At 45.7% G+C, this 19083-nt stretch overlaps 1 protein-coding gene across 1 annotated transcript in view; it reads left to right on the forward strand.

The window, feature by feature from the left end:
- The first annotated feature begins 8382 nt into the window (after positions 1–8382).
- TNPO2 (transportin 2) overlaps positions 8383–19083 on the forward strand; it is a 59963-nt gene continuing 49262 nt past the window's right edge. Inside the window, 2 exon segments of the mRNA XM_077470403.1 lie at positions 8383–8521; positions 18712–18825. Coding sequence (XP_077326529.1) covers positions 18727–18825 — 99 coding nt within the window. The 5' untranslated portion in view covers positions 8383–8521; positions 18712–18726.

Here is a 19083-nt window from a genome sequence, read left to right on the forward strand (position 1 = left end):
AAGTCCCAGATCTTACCATTGGACGTGTCGGTGCCGGACCGCTGTGCGGCCTCCCTTCCCCTCTCCAGGGTCTCCGAAATCAGATACTTGGGGGTACGTATTACCAGGGAGCCGCGAGATTATCTACTACTTAATGTTGAGCCCTTGTTTTTATTTCTTAAGTCACGTACTCAGGCCTGGTCCCGTCTCCCTCTTGGGGTGACGGGCAGGGTTAATCTGACAAAAATGATTTTGCTCCCCAAAATTCTATACGCGCTCTGGCACTCCCCGGTTTTGATCCCTCTTCGATTTTTCAAAACGATAGACACTATTTTGGGTACTTTTATATGGGGATCCTCTAGACATAAGCTGGCGTGGACTACTCTTAAAAACCCAACGGGATCGGGGGGGGGTGGCCCTTCCGTATTTTAGGGCATACTACTTGGCGGCGCAACTGTCACATTTTTATCACCTGCACAGGTCGGATGGGGCAAGATACCAGACGCTGGTGGGTGGTGGGGAGGGCGTGCACACTCATACTCCCCTTCAGCTGCTCTTCCGGGCTGGGAGGGCAGGGGGTGTCCCGACCCCCCTACTGTCCTACCACAGGCGGATTTGGAGACTGGCGTTGGGACTTGTTGGCGCTGACTTTTGCCACTCGCACACCCCACTGTGGTGTAACCCTGCGCTGAACGAACTATTAACTGTCCCTGGAGCCGCCCTTTGGGCCTCCAGGGGCATTGTCTTTCTACACCAGGTTATAACCCCTCTGGGCGTTCGCGACTTCTCAACGTTACGTGCGGAGTTTGACTTGCCTCATTCTATGCATTTCCGATACCTACAACTGCGGCATGCACTTCGAACCCAATTTGCTGAGGGCCCTCCCAACGTCCAGACTTTGTCTCTGGTTGAGCTGTTACTGAGTGACAACTCGGCCCAATTGATCTCCACACTTTACAGTTTATTGAGGATGAGGGAAATAAACCAGATTTCGGAGAGGGCTAGGATTAGATGGGAGGGTGACATGGGCCCACTGGACGGGTTGGATTGGGAGGAAGTGTTAGAAAACGTTAAGCTGGTGTCATTGAGTATCCCAGACCGCCTTACACAGCTATATATAATTCACAGATCGTACCTGACCCCTATCAGGCTGGTGAAGTTCCAACCTGGCTCTGATCCGGGGTGCCCCATGTGCTTCAGTTCTTCTGGATCTTTCTACCACTTAGTGTGGTTATGTCCTAAGATTCAAGTTTTCTGGATGCAAATAATTTCCTTCCTACATGACCACATGGGGTCACCTTTGCAATTGGACCCGAAAGTGTGCATATTAGGAATGTTCCCTGATGTCACGATTGATGTGTACCTTACCACGTTCCTACAGTCCACACTGTTTACCGCAAGAAAGCTGATAGCAAAGTTGTGGATGCGTTCAGCTCCCCCTGTGCTACGGGACTGGATCGTAGCAATTAATGATAAACTGCCTTATATAAAATTAGTGTACAGCCACCGTGGATGCCCTGCCAAATATAACAAGGTGTGGGATAGATGGTTAAATGCTGTGGAAACTTGTGTAGACTGATGTAGATACGCTTGGTGCTCGGGTCACGGGGCGGTTGGGGGTGGGTTGGATGGGAGGTCCGTATGGCAACATATTCTGTTATCTAGGATGACTCTCCTCATTGTGCTAGGGGTATGTCCAACATGGCATTGTTATACTGTGTGAGCTGTGTGGTTGCGCCCACTACCATTTTTTATTGTAACCTTTTTATATGATTAATAAATTGGCAGTTAGCTCTATTTTGCCCTCTACCATCTACTGTATATAAAGTTGCTTTATAAAGCACTTTATATCTGAACCTTAATGCAATACCTGAGAAAAGAAGTGCCTTAGAAAAGACGTACTCCACATACAGCATTTCTAAAGAATCAAAGCTTTCTGGAGTGCTGTTTCTGCTTTGGCTTTTCAGGTCACGTGAAGCTTTCCTGCTGCTCACAGTTGACAATGGCTTGGCTGGTGGAGAGGGGGATGTATGATGATCCCTGGCGCTCTGCTGCATAAGCTTTGTTTAATCCCTCCTGTGCACAGGCACGGTTCTGGGACTCGCTGAGCTGTTTGGAGGCAGATTGGTTTCTGTCAAAGATTGCCAGTGCTGTGATAAATGTTTATTGATGATCCAAGAACCGTATTTATTCTGTGCATTCAACTCAAACAAAGAGGTTGCCAATGCAATTTTATTGAAATACAGAGGGATCTTTTTATTAAAAAATTCATATAACTATTCGTCCAGTGAAACTTCTTTACATTAGTTCTGTGCGTTCAGTAACCAGCTGTTGTGGGAATGGGGGAAAATCAAATGTTTTATGGGTATTTTCTCTGCTGGTCAAATGTTCTTAGGGAAAATTCATACATTGCATTGTAAAACACCTGTCACTGCACTGACACACAGGAAACAACTGTTTTCTGTGTGTCCCATTCACACTGCAGCACAGCCTGGAGCTATGCTGCAGTAAGCTTGCAGCACACTGTGTACGGAACTGTGTAGCAATGTACAGCAGCGTAGCACATCGCACTGCTGCACAGTGCCATGAATTAAGTGTACTTTTGTACACTTCAAATAAGGTTTGTACAAAAAAAGTGCAGCACCCTCTACATGGGTAGGTGCTAGGGTTGCCACCTGTCCAGGATTCACCCGGACAGTTCGGGTTTGGAATCATGCGTCCAGGTTTCAGACTGTCTGAAACCCGGACACATTATTTAGACTGGACTATGGTTTCCCAGCAGGGTTTCTGGCTGCAGTTTTCACTGCTGAGAGTGTCTGTTACATTGTCTTTCACACTGCCCAAAGCCACCACTAACAAACCATACCCTCCACCCCCCACCAACACATACAGACGGGAGAAGAGAGAGGGCTTGATCTGCACCTCTTCCCCGGCGCTGTGCCTCAGAAAAGGAAAGTTGAGGCTAGAAATTTGAAGTCCAGCAGCCTCAGATCCATCTGAATGAGAGGTGCAGACTGCCAAGGGGTGAGTGAGCTCACCATCCATCCCTGTCTCTGAATGAAGTCTCCCCCCTTCCCTCTCCTTCCTCAGAGAGAGTACACTAAGTCAAATCAGGGTTCTCAGAGCACCCCTTACATCAGAGTTACCCTTTACACCAGTGTTTCCCCTTACAGCAGAGTCCTCTCTGTACATCAGAGTACTCAGTGTTCCCCCATAAATCAGGGTTCACAGAGTATCCCTTATGTCAGAGTCCCCAGAGTTCAGAGGTAAAAGGGGAACTCTGTGGACTCTGATGTAAAAGAGGACTTTTGTTATTAACTTATATACATATGATTAGAAATGTTATTTAGTAGCAAAATATATGTATAGCTTATACTATAAAAAATAAATTTCTGTGCGCCACAAAACTGCTCGGGTTTGACTTGAAGAAAAGGTGGCAACCCTAGTAGGTGCTAAAAGTGTAGTGTGGTAGGTTCTGTCAGTACAGGTAGATTTAAGCAGGCCTATGCTGCAAGTTAGGCCTGTTTGTTCTTGATCTGGGGGCAGGGAGAGGTTAGTGTAGCAGTGGATGTGACCACCTGTACTTTAGTTCTGAGGCGCCTCCCCTATTTCCAGGGAGAATGTTCTGGAAGAAGGGCAGGGCCTAGAACTGGAGTGGCAGGCAGCTCATGTGAGGAGCCCTGACCAATCCCCAACTGGAATTGGCAGAGGGCGGGTGTAAGAGAACTGCTCTGGCGCACACACGTGGGCAACAGCAGTGTAAGAGAACTGCTCTGGCGCACGTGCGCGCTCACTGGCAACAGCGGACTTCCAGGGCGCTGATGCGCATGTGCAACGGACTACGTGCAGGGGCGTGTCCTTAATGCCAATTGGTGCCTAATAGCCTATTTAAAGTGTGCTCTGACTCACATATAGTGCTGACTGGTCTTCAGCTGTGTTCTGATCCTTGATTCCTGTTATACCCTGCCTGATACCTGTTGCTGAATCCGGCTTTCCCTGACTCTGCCTCTGGACTCTGATTCATTCCTGATTACCGGTTCTTGATCTTGGCTTCCATATGACCTTGCTTCTGCGTATGCCTTTGTATCTCGCTGCCCATCTGTTACCGAACTCGGCTATTCTTGAGACTCTTCACCTGGCTCAAACACTGCCTGTTGTCCTGCCTCTGCCACCGAGCCTACTACTCCATCTGCAAGTTCTGCAAGCAACACCTACAGGCACTCGTGTTCCTCCTGGCCCTAGCCTCCATCTGTCCCACCTTAAGTGGGGCTTGGGCTAGAGATACAAGGGAGGCCGACCTCGTCATATCAGACTCCTACCAGGTACGTGACAGCGGGCCTCCTATATAAGCTGAGGTAACAGGCCACTGGGGGGGAGAAGTCGGCCAGGAGAAGTGGAGAATGGAGTACTAGACAGCAGCAGGGGGGCACCCCCATCTGGGGGAGGGTAAGCCGATCGCGGGAGGAGGCCTGGGAGAGCTGTGAGGGAGCTTCACCCTTACACGGTCATGGGTGAAGTCCTCATCTTTTCACTGTCATTGATGAAGAGTTCCTGGAGCAGAGGGGCAGGAGAAGCTGCGGGAATGTACGGTCCAGCTAATTTCTCCATCATAGACTCGGGGCAGAGAAAGGTCAGTGAGTGGACCACAGTGAAGTGCTGGATGTGGAGACATGCCAGGAAGTCTGGGAGGGAACCTCATCCTTACACGGTCATGGATGAGGTCCTTATCTTACACGGTCAATGATGAGGAGTCCTGGAACAGAGGAGAGAGGGGAATAGTGTCAAATAGTGGAACAGAGAGACTGTGGGGAATAGTGTCAAATCGATGTGCAGGCTTTGCAGGTCAGACTAGCTGGGAACAGTAGTCCACCATTCAACACATGTTACTAAATTACTAGGCCTCCAGGGAGAGGTACTGCAGACCTCTGGCCTAGTAGCAGCAACCAATCAGAGTCAGCATTAGAGACTATTTAGAGTGGGTTCTTTTGCATATAGAAAACAAGAAACATAATGTGCTACAGTATAAGATTGTGCAGGAGGGAAGGATTCATAGTTCATAGTTAGTTAGGTTGAATAAAGACACCAGTCCATCCAGTTCAACCTGAGTGAGTGTCTAAAATTGTCCCTATCCCTGTACATTGCACACTCACGTCGGTCCCTACCCTCAAGGAGCCCACAATCCAAGGTCCCCATTCATATACTAGGGCCAATTTTGGACAGAAGCCAATTGACCTACCTGCATGTCTTTGGATTCCTGGGAGCAATAGTCTGGAGGAGTTATGCTGAGGAGGTGCAATAATCTGTATGCTGATGCAGGGAAGAGACTGCAGATGTTGTACATGTGCATCATTTCTTCAAGGCTCAAACGAAGTTCTAATTTATGAATATGATGGCAAAGTAATTTGATCTATGGGCATCCCTTATATCCTTTCCTCCAACCAAGTTATAGTCCCCCAATAAACAAAAACAAAACAAAGCAAAAGACTTTTCATTGTCTACCAGTGTGACGTATGGATGTCTGGCAGCAGTGTGACTGGGCCCAGTCAGGATGTGGCACAGAAGTTGACTGACAGCATGTCAGGGCAAAATGCAGAGGTCTTGATAAACAAAGGCCCGCACTGAAAATATTGACTCTTTGCATAAACGTAATGTAATTGTCAATAAAAGCCTTCGACACTCATGAAATGCTTGTAATTATACGTCAGTATACCACAGCAACATCTGACAAAAAGATCTAAAAACACTGAAGCAGCAGCCTGTGAAAATTAATATTTGTGCAATTCCCAAAACTTTTGGCCACGGCTGTACTTACTTGCTCTGTGCAACAATATTGCAATAAAAAAAAAAAGGTTGCTTTCCTCCTCTTTCGGCAGTCCCCTGCCGGTGCTGTCAGCTTCTCCTTCCCCTGGGTGCCCCCTCTAACAAGCCGAGTGCTAAGGAGCACTCAGTGCTCCAGAGCTCAGCTGCGTGTATGCATCCACAGACTTACACAGCACTGGTAAACCACACCCCCTTCTCCCTCTTTACAAAAGTTTGATTGACGGCATCTGGAGCCTATGGCTTTGCTGCCCTCAGCTTATCCTGGGAAAGCAGGAAATGGGGGGAGCTGTGCTAGAGCCAAGATATCGCTAGAGTAGTGACAGGAGGCAGGTAAGTGTTTAAGCAGGTTAGAACAGGAAGTGGGCCATTTAAAAAACAAATGTTTACCTTAATGCAGAGAATGCTAGGGGAAAAAATGTTTAGACTTTAGTACCACTTTTAAAGCGGAGTTCCAGCCTGGGTGAAATAAAATTTAAAGTCAGCAGCTTCAAATACTGCAGCTGCTGACTGAATATTAGGACACTTTCCTGTCCAGTCATCCAGCAGTATCCTCGCCTGAGCCAATGTTCCAATCATTACCTACTGTGCACTGCTCTTTGTGACTAGCCCGGCAGCGGTGGGAAGTAGGAGGGAGCAGCGAAATTCCAGCTGAGTTCACGGCGGGGAATTCAGGCAGAAGTGGGAGTGAGTACCTGTCAAAACCAGGTACCCCTCCCCCCTGAAAGGTGCCAAATGTGGCAACAGATGGGGGGCAGACAAGCAGAGCTTCCCCTTTAAGGTTAGGGATTATTTATTTATTCATTTTTATTAGTATTCATTTATTATATTTATTTATGATTTTTATCTATCGGTGTATCTATTTTACGTTTATTTATGCATTTATTTATTTTTTAAATCAGAAATGTTGTTTATTAATCTGAAACAAGTATACGCAACAGATACAATTATGCCTCGTTTCCACAGAGCGGATCGGTTCGGTTTGGTTCGGTACGGTACGCTATTTTGAGTGTTTCCATTATGAAAATGGCCCATACAACTGAACCATACCGCATCATTCAGGGTCCTGCTTCAGATGTGGGGCCATAGAAAATGGTACGGTACTGTTAGGGCGGAGCTACTGGCATCACACAATACATTCCACTGATTGGCGGACAGAAAAAAACATCAATGCTCACGTCAAAGGCATTTTTTCTAAACCCCGTATGGCTCCTGGTGGTCCAACTTGAAGTGGAAACGATCACCTGAATAGACCAGACCATTGTAACCCTTCCAAACTGTACCAACCCGAACCGTTCTGCTCAGTGGAAACGAGGAATTTGTGACAAAGAGTTGCTTATGGTCCTGTGGTCGGACTCACGGAGCCCACGGCAGGCACGCGCGCGTCTGCTATGCAGGCCTCGTGAGATCACGTAATATAAAGAAAAAGAGAATCTCATCGCTCCAGGAGCACACATACAGGCTTTTAACTGTTCTCTCGGCTCGGGAGCCACAGGTGCTGGCGTTTACCAATAGTAACAGACGAAAAACAAGCTCTGGACTGCCGCACTCCTCAGAAAAACCATCTTACTTTATTGAAGGATCACATCACAGCTCAACAAGCACAGCAAACAAGGAAAATGCTGATGTTTCGCACTAGCTGTTGTGCTTAATCATAGCCTATGATTAAGCACTACTATAAAGTAAGATGGCTTTTCTGAGGAGTGCGGCAGTCCAGAACTTGTTTTTCGTCTGTTGCAGATCACGTAATATAACATGATTTTGCACAGTGGAGCGTGCTGTGCACACCGCATTATTACTCTACTTGGGGCACCCAAAGGTGTCCCAGGCCGCTAAAGTGTTCTAGGTTTGTCTTGAAGAAAAGGTGGCAACTCTAATTAAGGATCAGCTCCAGCGTGTTCGCACAGCCCACGTGCCGAGCCCGCCAGGAAGTCGGCGCTGTGCTAATCACAGGCAGTGAGACATTTCCTAATCTCTGCAGCCACGCATCGGGAAAATGTCTCACTGCCTGTGATTAGATTAGCGCCGTGCCAACTTCCTGGCGGGCTCTGCACGTGGACTGTGCGAACACGCCGGAGCTCATCCTTAACTGTAAGGATGCGCTCCGGCGTGTTCACACACTTCACGTGCAGAGCCCGCCAGGAAGTCGGCAGGGCACTGCGCTAATCACAGGCAGTGAGACATTTCCCGGTCTCTGCAGATGCGCATCGGGAAAATGTCTCACTGCCTGTGATTAGCACAGCACTGTGCCGACTTCCTGGCGGGCTCTGCACGTAGAGTGTGTGAACACGCCGGAGCTCATCCTTACTTAACTCTAATGGAGCCTTATGGGTATTGTGTGTCATATATTTGAAATTCCACTGCCAAAACCGGACTTTCCCATTCGGAAGAAGCTCTGACAGGAAACTTCCTCTTCCCAGCAAATCAAACTTGCACAGGCATGACTTCCCCCACCCCCTCATTGTTTACACATCAATTATTCATAAAGATTTTTTTTTGTTCTGCCCCAACCAAGATGGCGCCGCGGGCCTCCAGTCCCGGCGCGTCACGTGGCCCGGCAGGAAGTGGGCGTAGCCAAGTTTAAAATCCCTAGCTCGGGACGGGCTCGGCCACGCCCCCCAGCTCGTCACCCTATTGGTCGGAGGGGTGAGTTCGACGTCATCAGCCCGCGCTCGATCTCTTTTTCTGTATCTCCGCCGCCCGCGAGTCTGCTCCGTCCTGAGAGGTGAGAGCCCGGGGCCTGCCGGTACCGGAGGGGAGGGGAAACGGGGGGCGGGTGGAGGCGCTGGGTTGGCAGGCGGGACCCGGCAGGTCTGGTAAATGTGATATGCGTACGCTGGTGCCGCCGGATGCCCTGCCGGCTTATCGCACGCTGAGCCGGGCGGTGCTGCCGGAGAGCCCAATGGGCCAATGGGGGGGGTTACAAAGAGGCCTGTGTACAGAATAGACGCCACTACTACCATCATCCGCGCCTTTCTTCTTTTGTACAGGAGGGCGAGGAGCGGGCGGTGTACAGCAGAGGCTTCTCACCCAGGCAGTGCGCCATATACAAGAATAGGAAGTGTCCCCTCCCCCCCCCCCCCCATCTCACCACCTATACCCCACTGTACAGGGCAGCATGGGCCTCCATATGGGGCAATGCTAGTGGATAGTGCCTGGGTTTTTTATTTATTTAATTTTTATTTAATTTTTTTAGGCCAAAATTTAAAAAATTGTTTTTTTTTCCCCCCCCCAAACTTTTATTTGTATAATTTTTATACCTATTATGATCACCACCGAAAAAATTAAAATAATCTCTAACTTGCATGGGGGCACTGCATATGTTTGTTTGTTGTACTGCTAGTAAGGCCCAGAAACGAGTGTGCATATAACTTACATTTTTTATTTTTTGTAACTAATCTGAAATGCCCAGATGCTGACCATAATGATGAGGCCTCCAAAGTTCCGCTATGCTACGCAGTGAGCAGCCATTGAAACTAAACCCATCCATGTAACGGTTTCAGAAAACCATTAGACCCCCTTTCACACCTGCCCATAAAGGGTTTTTTTTTTTTTTTTTTTTTTTTTGTAGTTGTATGCTCAAAAAAGCAAACCTGTAAGGCAAAGGCATAATGCGACAGTATGCACCGCATACTAACTAATTCTGAAATATTTACCTTTTAGAACGAAACTCCCACAGGGCCGCCTGGTCACCGCTGAGGGAGATATGTTTCTTCCGGTGTCCGTGGCTTCCGGCGCTGTGAGTGACCGGGGCCGCAATGTCACTCCCACGCGCAGGCGCCCTCTGTTCTGGCACGGTACATCGGACCCTTACTGCGCAGGCGCTGCTAATGTCTGCGGCTCCATGCAGGGTGAATATCTCCAAAAACGTACTGGTTTAGGGGATGTTTATCTTACCTGCCGGTAAGCCTTAGTGCCGGTTCACACTACCGCGACTTGTCAGGCGACTTAGCCGCCTGACAAGTCGCGCTCCGTTCTGTACTACGGAACCGTTCTAATAGGAGCGACTCAAGTCGCTCCGACTTAGAAAAAGGTTCCTGTAGTATTTTCGGGGCGACTTCAGGCGACTTGCATTGACTTCTATACAGAAGTCATTTTGCAAGTCGCCGCTGAAATCGTGTGCAGGTCGCGTCTGTGAGACGCGCTGCAAGTCACGTCGCCCCTGTGTGAACGGGCACTTAGGGTGCTTACACGCTGCGAGTGCCAATAACTGTAAAGCGCTGCTATTTTTAGCAGCACTTTACTGTTGTTTTTTCAGTGCTTTTTGGGCGATAGCCCCCCCCCCCCCCACTAGCGGCTGGGAAATGGTTAAAACCACCTGCAAAGTGCAGTTGGCGATTCGGTGTCCCGGGCAGGGGTGCTTTAGGAGTGATATATATATATATATATATATATATATATATATTGCAAGGAAGCTGCTTGCAGGACTTTTTTGAAGTACTGCCAGTGCCCCAGTGCAGTTGAGGCTTTTTTCCAGGTGCTATTTTTTTTTAGCGGTAAAGCGCCTGCAAAAACGCCTCCAGTGTGAAAGGGATCTTATAATAGGCTTGCCTGTAGGTAAAAACTACCAAGCGACAATATAACTGCTTTAAGGTTACGTGTCTCAAAAAAAACATTTTGTGGTGTTTTTTTGAAGCGCTGCCCATTCATTTCAATGGAGAGGGGTGTTTCTGGGGCGCCTTTTATTTATTTTTTATTTTTTTGCGCTCCACATATGCTATTTTAGGTCTTTTTGCACTGCCTCACCAGTGTGCTACCCCAGTGTGAAAGCATCCATTGGAATAAATGGGAAGCAGTTTTCGGCACTATTTTTAGCACAAAAGCACCTCAGTGTGAAAGATCTTGGGGATTGCTAACTGTCATATTGCTTGTGTGTGTTCAACCCAACTGTGAAACAATCAAATGTCTGGTGTCATAACTGATCACATGTGCATCACCGGGGCAACTGCAGATCAGAGGCCAAGATGGCAGCTTCTTTGGCTAAAAGGGATAGGAGGGTGTAGTTCCTGTTAAAGTGGATGTAAACCCTCACATATACCCAGTGAAGTGAACAGTCTCAGATGATACACAGAGATGAAACAAATCTTCCTTCATAAGTTTTACATGTAGATCTGTTGTCTTCATCTTTATAAAAAAGCGATCGGCGCAATTATATCAACTAAATAGTAAATGAAATATAAGTTACTCCTATATAGCTATCTCCTGTGCGAATAGGTACTTGTATAGAGGCGCTAATAACTATAGCAATGTGCATAAAACTACTGTGCAAATTATAGCAAATGTGCAAAAATATATAGTAGCCGTGTGAATAAATATGAGGATCACAAATGGTCCTAGTAGAAGAAACTGCAACAGAATCAATAATGGTGTAATGATGCAAGATAATTCACTCTATGCAAATAAGCAAATCTGATCCTGTATGAATAAACGTAACAATAGCATAAAGTGCATGAACTTCTGTGCAAAATAGCAAATGTGCAATGTAAATCAATAGTGCAAAAATGAATATCAACCATGCGAATGAGTCCCAAATGGGCCTAATAGCATAAAGCAGCAACACAATAAAATAGTAATATGAAAAATAGTTCACTCTATCAATAATGGACCAATGGAAAAAGTGCTGAATGTGCGTCACGTGATCTTCAATAAATCTTTATGTGCACCACTTAATGGACTCTTGCATTAATTAGAAGTATATAATGCTACAGAGATAAACATGGCTAGGGAACAGCCACGGATCCTATAACAGCCAATGGTGTCTCCCCCACAAATGAAGGCTCCCGGATTCTCAGTGTATTAGTTCATGGAAACCTGACATATAAGAGGGATACTCCCATAGTGTAAAATCGTATAAGCTAACAAGTTTAAACAGCCAAATCACTTTACAAAGAAAAACATTTAAAATGGCAGAGATATGTATAATTCGGCATTAGACTCCCCTTAAGATCACTTCTGGTTTACTCGGTATCTGGCCACTCCCTATGCATTACGTTGCGGCATGTGACTTCATCAGGGGATTTTTTTTTTTTTTTTTTTTTTTTTAACACTGTCACCAGTCAGTGTCTCTGATCATAGCCACACCAGTTCTATAACGCTGAGTTACATTGGTGACAGTATGTTAAAAAAAAAAAATTTTACTTTTTTTTTCCAAATAATTGTGACAAAGTACAACCTCAAAAAAAACAAAACTGCCATGCCTCTTACTAAATACCCTGGACCATCTACTTTCCAAAAAGGGGGTATTTGTACTGTCCTCAAATTTTTCAGCCCATATTGTAGGGACATTTTTGTTACATTGTAGGGGTATTTCCTTTTTTTTTTTTTTTTTTTTGTTCTTGGCTAATTTGCATAAAATACAAAGGCTTCTGTGATTGAGCGGGAGGAGGAGAGGGGCGGGCATAGCAGCATCAACTGTTATGTTAAAGATGCTGAGACCTGAAGCATCACTCATTGGGCTCCCAGCAATACAGTGTGATGACCATCTTCTAGAAGTGCAATAAAACTGCCAGTTTTAATAAAGATGATCGCAGGAGATGTCATGAACCTCCTTGGACTTTACTCATTGTGTGCCCTCACTTTATTTATTTTTTTACAAAGGAGCTACATTTCCAGCATTCAGCTTTAACTACTTAAGGATCAAGACTCTTTCTGAGATTTGGTGTTTACAAGTTAGTAGTTTTTTTTTTTTGCTAGAAAATTACTTAGAACCCCCCAAACAAAATAAAATGGTAGTAGTCATTGCAATACTTTGTCACACCGTATTTGCACAGCAACCTTACAAGTGCACTTTTTTTTTTTTTTTAATTAAAAATAAGACCACAGTAAAATTAGCCCAATTTTATTTATTTTTTTATTATATTATGAAAGATAATGTTACGCCAAGTAAATTGATACCCAACATATGACGTTTCAAAATTGCGCCTGCTCATGGAATGGCGACAAACTTTTACCTTTAAAATTCTCCATAGGCAACGTTTAAAAAATTCTACAGGTTGCATGTTTTGCATTTAGAGGAGGCCTAGGGCTAGAATTATTGCTCTAACAATCGTGGCAATACCTCACATGTGTTTTGAACACTGTTTTCATATGCAGGTGCTACCTGCTTATACGTTCACTTCTGCGCGTGAGCGATTTTACTTAAAAAAACAAACAAAGGTGTAAAAATAAGTGCCACTTTTATTCCTATTGCAAGGAATGTAATCATCCCTTGTAATATAAAAAAGCATGACATGACCTCTTAAATATGAGATCTGGGGTCAGAAAGACCTCAGATCTCATATTTACACTAAAATGCAATTAAAAAAATAAAAATGTCCCTTTTTAAGAGCTGCGGGTGGAAGTGACGCTTTCGCCCTGCAATGATATAGAGATGGGTGGGGGCCATCTTCCCCTCACTTGTCTCCATGCCTAACAGGCCCCAATCGCCTCCGCCACTACCACCGGCTCCGGTAAGAAGCAGGGTGCATCGGAGGGGGTCGACCCTCTCCCGCTGCCAAGTGATCTCGTGGCAAATCTACTGCAGAGTCCACTTTTATCTGAAAGCGGACCTCCCAATGAAGAAAATGCTGGGGTTATGGCAGCTAGCTGCTGCCATGATATTCCTCTTCAAAGTAGCGACGTAAAACGACGGCGGGCGGCCTGTAAGTGTTTAAAGCAGAACTAAACCCTACTATCTACAGCGATGGAAGCCATCTCAGACTCTTTGCTCTGCAGTTGCCATGGTGCTGCACATGTGATCAGTTATGACACCAGACAATCAGTCATTTGATGGTTTGACAGTTTTTTTTTTTTTTTTTTTGGTTGAGAGCACAAGCAATTTGACAGCATTCCTGGTATGCTAGGAATTTAACTGTTTTTTAAACAGTTAATGATGGGTTTAGTTCTGCTTTAAAGTGGAACTAATCACGTTGGTTAAACAGATTCAAGGCATGCCATGAATGACAGTGTTGATTATCCACGGTGCTGTTTGCCAGTGGGGAGCCATCACTGCCAGCGACTATGGCTGCCACCAGTGATCACATGCAAATAATCCGACAGGTTGGTTGTACTGAAGTCGATCGATGGATCAACTTCAGTAGAATCAGCCTGCCCATACATGGTTTGATTCCGCTGGGATTTGATCCACCTTTTGCCGGCTTGACATGGAGCTGCGTACAGGCAGCATGTGTACAAACACAGCAGCATGTCCAGATTTGACTGGTTTCCCGCACCCACACATACATGCCTAATGCAGACCGTTTGCCTGCATTAAATTTCAGGCAGACTGTCTGAATGAATCCTTCCTTTTTAATATCGGGAGCTGTTATTGACAGGTTGTCTCTGTACTGTAGGTTCACGATTGAGCAGGCTCCCAGGAAAAAAATAATCAGTATAAGGCAAGTAAGCCAATGGCTATTGCTCTCCCAATGAGCCCAGGTGGCACCCAGGGTGAGAGAGGCTGGTGTAGACAGCCCTCCTCGAGCTCCTAGTTATTTTCAACTGGGCTGTGCATAAAAATATAAGGTCCATTTGTGTTGCAGCTCCCCTTCCCATCCAATAAAAAGTTTTCAGTGGAAGTTGAGACAAATTAGTGGGCGAAAAAAACGAAAAAAAAACCCAGCTCATATTAAGGTTCATACATCAGTCAGGTACACACTTAAAACGTTGTGCTTAAAGTGGAACTTTGATCATTTGTATTAAAAATTAAGTTGATGGCTACAAATGCTACAGCGCTGTAATCACCCGGGCTGGTTCTTCATCAGTCTTCGGGTCCCCGGCACCACCATCTTGCTTGTGGGAATCAAGCTGTGACTTCCTGCTGGCTCATAGCAGATCCCCTTCTGCGCATGCAGGCATCATGCTTCGCTTCCTAAATGGACCCGTAGCCCCCTGAGACATATATGTCACAGGTTGTTGCAGATGGGGGGGGGGCTGCAGACTTCTGTGCTCCCCTAGGCGATAGAAGTTTTTGGCCAACAAAGCTTAAGGTATTGATTTGTGTGTTAACCTAAATACAATCTGTGACAGTACAGGAAGGTGCCAGACCAGTGAGGGCTACTAGAAGGTAAGGAACAGATGTTTGAACTGTATCCCTGAGGATTATGGAGCACCAGTGCAGGAGTAGTCAGGAGCAAAGGATTCTGAGGTGACCTTTGTGGGGGGGGGGGGGGAGATCTGAGGATAAAAGGGAGGGATATGATTAGTTACAAAAGAGGTTTTCAGTTGAAGGAATCAAAATTGGTTTGTAAGTTTTACATGCAATGCACTAACCACTCAAGGAACAAAATCCTTCAGCCAAGGTAGCTGCCATCTTGGCCTCCTGTTTGATCTGCAGTTGCTATGGGGAGGGTTATTTACGAAAGGAAAGGACTTAAAAATTGAGACAAATGCACACTATAGAGGGATGTGCTTTTGTTGATCTTTCACTTCTGAGGTTTATTCACGTGAGAGTTCCGCAGATTTTATTTTTATTTTTTACAAATACTGCAGGTGCTGACTTTTAAAATAAGGACACTTGCCTGTCTAAGGTGCCCATGTTGTCTGCACCCAAAGCCGATCTATCCCTCGGCTGTCGGGTGCTGCCGCCGCCATCTTCGGTAGGGGAATCGGTTAGTGAAGAAAGCGCCGTAAGTGGTGTAGATACCTGCGGGTGGCTCGGATATCTATGCCCGGAACTGGGGGCAAAATACATGTATTAGACAGGTATCTGTTCCTCCACACCCCCCCGAAAGGTGCCAAATGTGACACCGGGGGGGAACCGGAAAAGCAGAAGTTCCATTTTTTTGGTGGAACTCTGCTTTAAAGCAATGGGTTTACTTTTTCTTGAAGAGATGCATCTTTAAAAAATAAAAATCCAGCTCTTCTCCCCCCTCTACTATTGCTGGCGATTGCCATGTGTTGTTTCATTGCATATGCTATTTTTTTTAACACTATTGAAAATAGGAAGCACTTTTCTTTTTACTCTTTAGTCATATTGTCTATGAATTACATGAAAGAAAAAAAACAAAAAACCTGTAAAACAACATTACCAAAGCATAGTTTGCCCCCCCCCCCCCCCCCCTCAAAAAAAACAATGTACTGTATGTATTCTGCATTTTTAAGTAGTCACAAAGTTATCAAATAGAAATATTGTAAGTGGGTCATTTGCATGTTTGGAGAAATGGCAGAGGATGTTCACATCCAGTCATAGGAGGCAGTAAAAGGGTTAAAGAATAGGACCCTCACAAGAGCATATGTGAGGGGGTCTGTGGATTAGGTAAAGCTCGGATTAAGTTAATTTGAGTGAACATTTGGAGCGTGGCATCATTGAAGTGCTTCCTTGATATTAGCAGTTGAAAGCCTATGAAATACACTCATGACATCCCATGTATGAGAGGAAAAAAAAATCTAATTTCCAGTCAGGTACATTAATCACTGAAAGCTGTTCTTTGTATAGATCTACGGCCTTTTTATTCAAATATGGTGACAGTGGGGGCTCCAGAGGTGATGCAGAAAGGATTCCCTGAGTATCATGAGGGTATTCGTATTCATACTGTCTGATCTGGAGAACCTATGTCCATCAGGAGCACGCAAAGTTTAACCACTTTGTTAGAACACGGTACATTTTATGTTGATCTAGAGAAGCTCAGAGAATAGGGCAGAACAGTTTTATAACTAGGGAGGTTTGAATGGGAAAGGCTTATTGCTGTAGGTCAGGTGGTCTCCAAACTTGGGGGGCCAGATGTGGCCTTTTGCTTGACTTTATCCGGCACTATAGATGCTATTCATTCCACTGATGAGATGCCCTATTCTGCCCACTGACACCAACAATGGGGCATAATTCCTACCACTGACACCAACAATGGGGCACTATTCCTCCTTCCTCCCCCAAATACAAACGATTGTGTACTGTTTGTTCCCATTGATGAAAAAATACATTTCTATTCCTGCTGGCCACAGTTCAGGCCCCCCCTAAGTCTAAAGAACAGTAAACTGGCCCTTTATCGAGAGTATGGAGACCCCTGCTTTAGGGGCACAATGCAAAGTTCCCTAGGACCATGTGAGCAAGCAGAGGGGGCGTGTAGGTCCAAACAAAATGATAGTCATAATTTAGTTTCTTAGTGTATTTTTTGCCTCCTTGTAATATCCTCCTGTGAGTTGCCAAACCTCTCCTCCTCCCCCTCACTTCTGTTTTATTTGGAACAAGCAGCGCATGTTGGTTGTAGTTTTGTGCACTTCTTTATGCACATTGCAAATTCCCCTAGTCCAGTGGCCCGCAACCGCCCTGGCACCAAGGACCAGACTCCTGGAAGACAACCCCCTCCATGGACCGGGGTGGGGGTGTTTTGGTGGTTGCTGCCCAATTATCACCTGCCACTCACCGATATGGCCTTCATAGGAGTTTCCATACAGCACAATCCAGTGTGGAGGCTCTAAACCCCCACAAGTTGCACGCAGTGCAGTGCAGCCCACAGCAGGGCCCCAGTCGCTAACCAAACAAACCATTTCCTTTGCAGTTTTATGCTTTTACTAATAAGTGATTTTTATTTGCGCTTGATCAGAGAATACCTGTAAGCAGTTATAGTTAATGGCAAGCTGGGTTAAACGGTACATAAACTCCCCCTCTAAAAGTGTGTACAGTAGTATGCCATATTTTTTTAAAAAGAAGGGTATTGTCATCTCTACCATCACAAATCCAAGGCTTTTATATAGTAATTCGCTATTTAGCCAGACGTTTCTTGTCTGCCTATGTTTGGAGAAAAAAAGATCACATACTGCATAGCAGAAGTCAATGATGTCACTAATCCCCAGCGAGCGCAGCTTACAGCAGGCCGCCAGCCTGACAAGAGGCAGAGACCAGGCAGCAATGTGAGCTGCTGCAAATACAGATCAAGCCTCGCTTGCACGCCTGCCCCCGCCATTTGGTCCTGGCCCCCATCAGGTCACACCTAGGCATTGCGTATAAAGGCTGTTTGATCCTGGCTTCTGATCCTCCCCTCCTTCCACTGTCCCCGGATAAAACTGAGTCTATGAAGTCAGGCTGCACATGCTCAATGTTATACTTACCTGCTCTGTGTAATGGTTTTACACAGAGCAGCCCGCTCTTTCTCTTCTTGGGACTGAGAAAAGGCTTCACTGAAAAGACCACTTTTACTTTACCCATTCAAAGAAAGTAATAGGTTCAATGGGTGCCCCACCAGCAGCTTATTCTTTCCCTTCACTTCACCACCTCCATATTCATCTGCTAACAAGTCTTAAGGTATAATTTCACTTTTTCACAGAAATGAAAAGGTACAACTCCCTGTGCCACTTCTGTTACTGCTGTGGCCAATTAAGTTTCATTGCCCACACAACCAATGCAAGGGTCAAGGGATCTGACAGTCATACAGTCATGGTCCTCTTCCCCCTCTTAGATGACAAGGTGGATCAGGGTGATTGACCATTTTGGTGGAATTACTCTGATTCATCCTGGAAGGAAACCACAGATTTGAAATCCTAGGACCCCCTCCAATCGCTGCATGGGCATTGATGGCTTATCATCCCCAAAAGTGCGTGCACCTGGGACTGGGGAGTGGTGAAAGGTGTAGTGTTCACCTTTTTCGTTTTTTGTGAAAAGGTTATTTTACACTTTATAACGCTTTATGTAGGCCTGGCAAAAGGCTCGCTACCCCTATGTGACAGGGCCGCGCACCGCTACCCCCTATGTGACAGTGCTGCCTACCTGAGAAGCCAGTTGGAAACTTGCTGTCCTATGGGAGACTGGAGTGTGCCTCCTTCCTTCCTTCCTTCCTTCCCCCCCTCCTTCTTTTAATACCTGGACATTTTGAGCATTTTTCTTCATTTGTGGCTACCTACACGGGATATTGTACTAAGGGTCTGCTCTGATGCTGCATAGGCAGAATTTATCGGCTTGGTTTTGCTTTGATGTTAACAGGTCTTCATTTTGCTTTGTTTCAGCTAGTGGCTATAACGATGGACTGGCGCCCTGATGAAGAAGGATTACAGCAGGTTCTGCAGCTCCTGAAAGATTCTCAGTCACCAGACACAGCCACCCAGAGAGTCGTCCAGGATGTATCCTTCTCATTCTGCATGTGTCCACTCTGCAACAGACCCAGTTGAATACATATTTTATTGTGGGCCAGGTAGTCACCGTCACACCAGAGTATTCAATCCCAGCACTGCTGGTTTGGTGAAGGTATCTTTCAGTCAGTGTAGAGATGGCAAGAATACAGAATAAGGGCTTAATTTAGGTGCTGTATCAGGTTATTTCAGGGATCATGGAGTAAAGGATTTATTTAAAAAAAAAAAAAAAAAAAAATGTAGCCAACC

This window comes from Lithobates pipiens, unplaced genomic scaffold, assembly GCF_037356315.1.
Source record: "Lithobates pipiens isolate NorthernLeopardFrog02 unplaced genomic scaffold, aLitPip1_a1.2 Scaffold_8, whole genome shotgun sequence".
In the NCBI taxonomy this organism is placed as follows: Eukaryota; Metazoa; Chordata; class Amphibia; order Anura; family Ranidae; genus Lithobates; species Lithobates pipiens.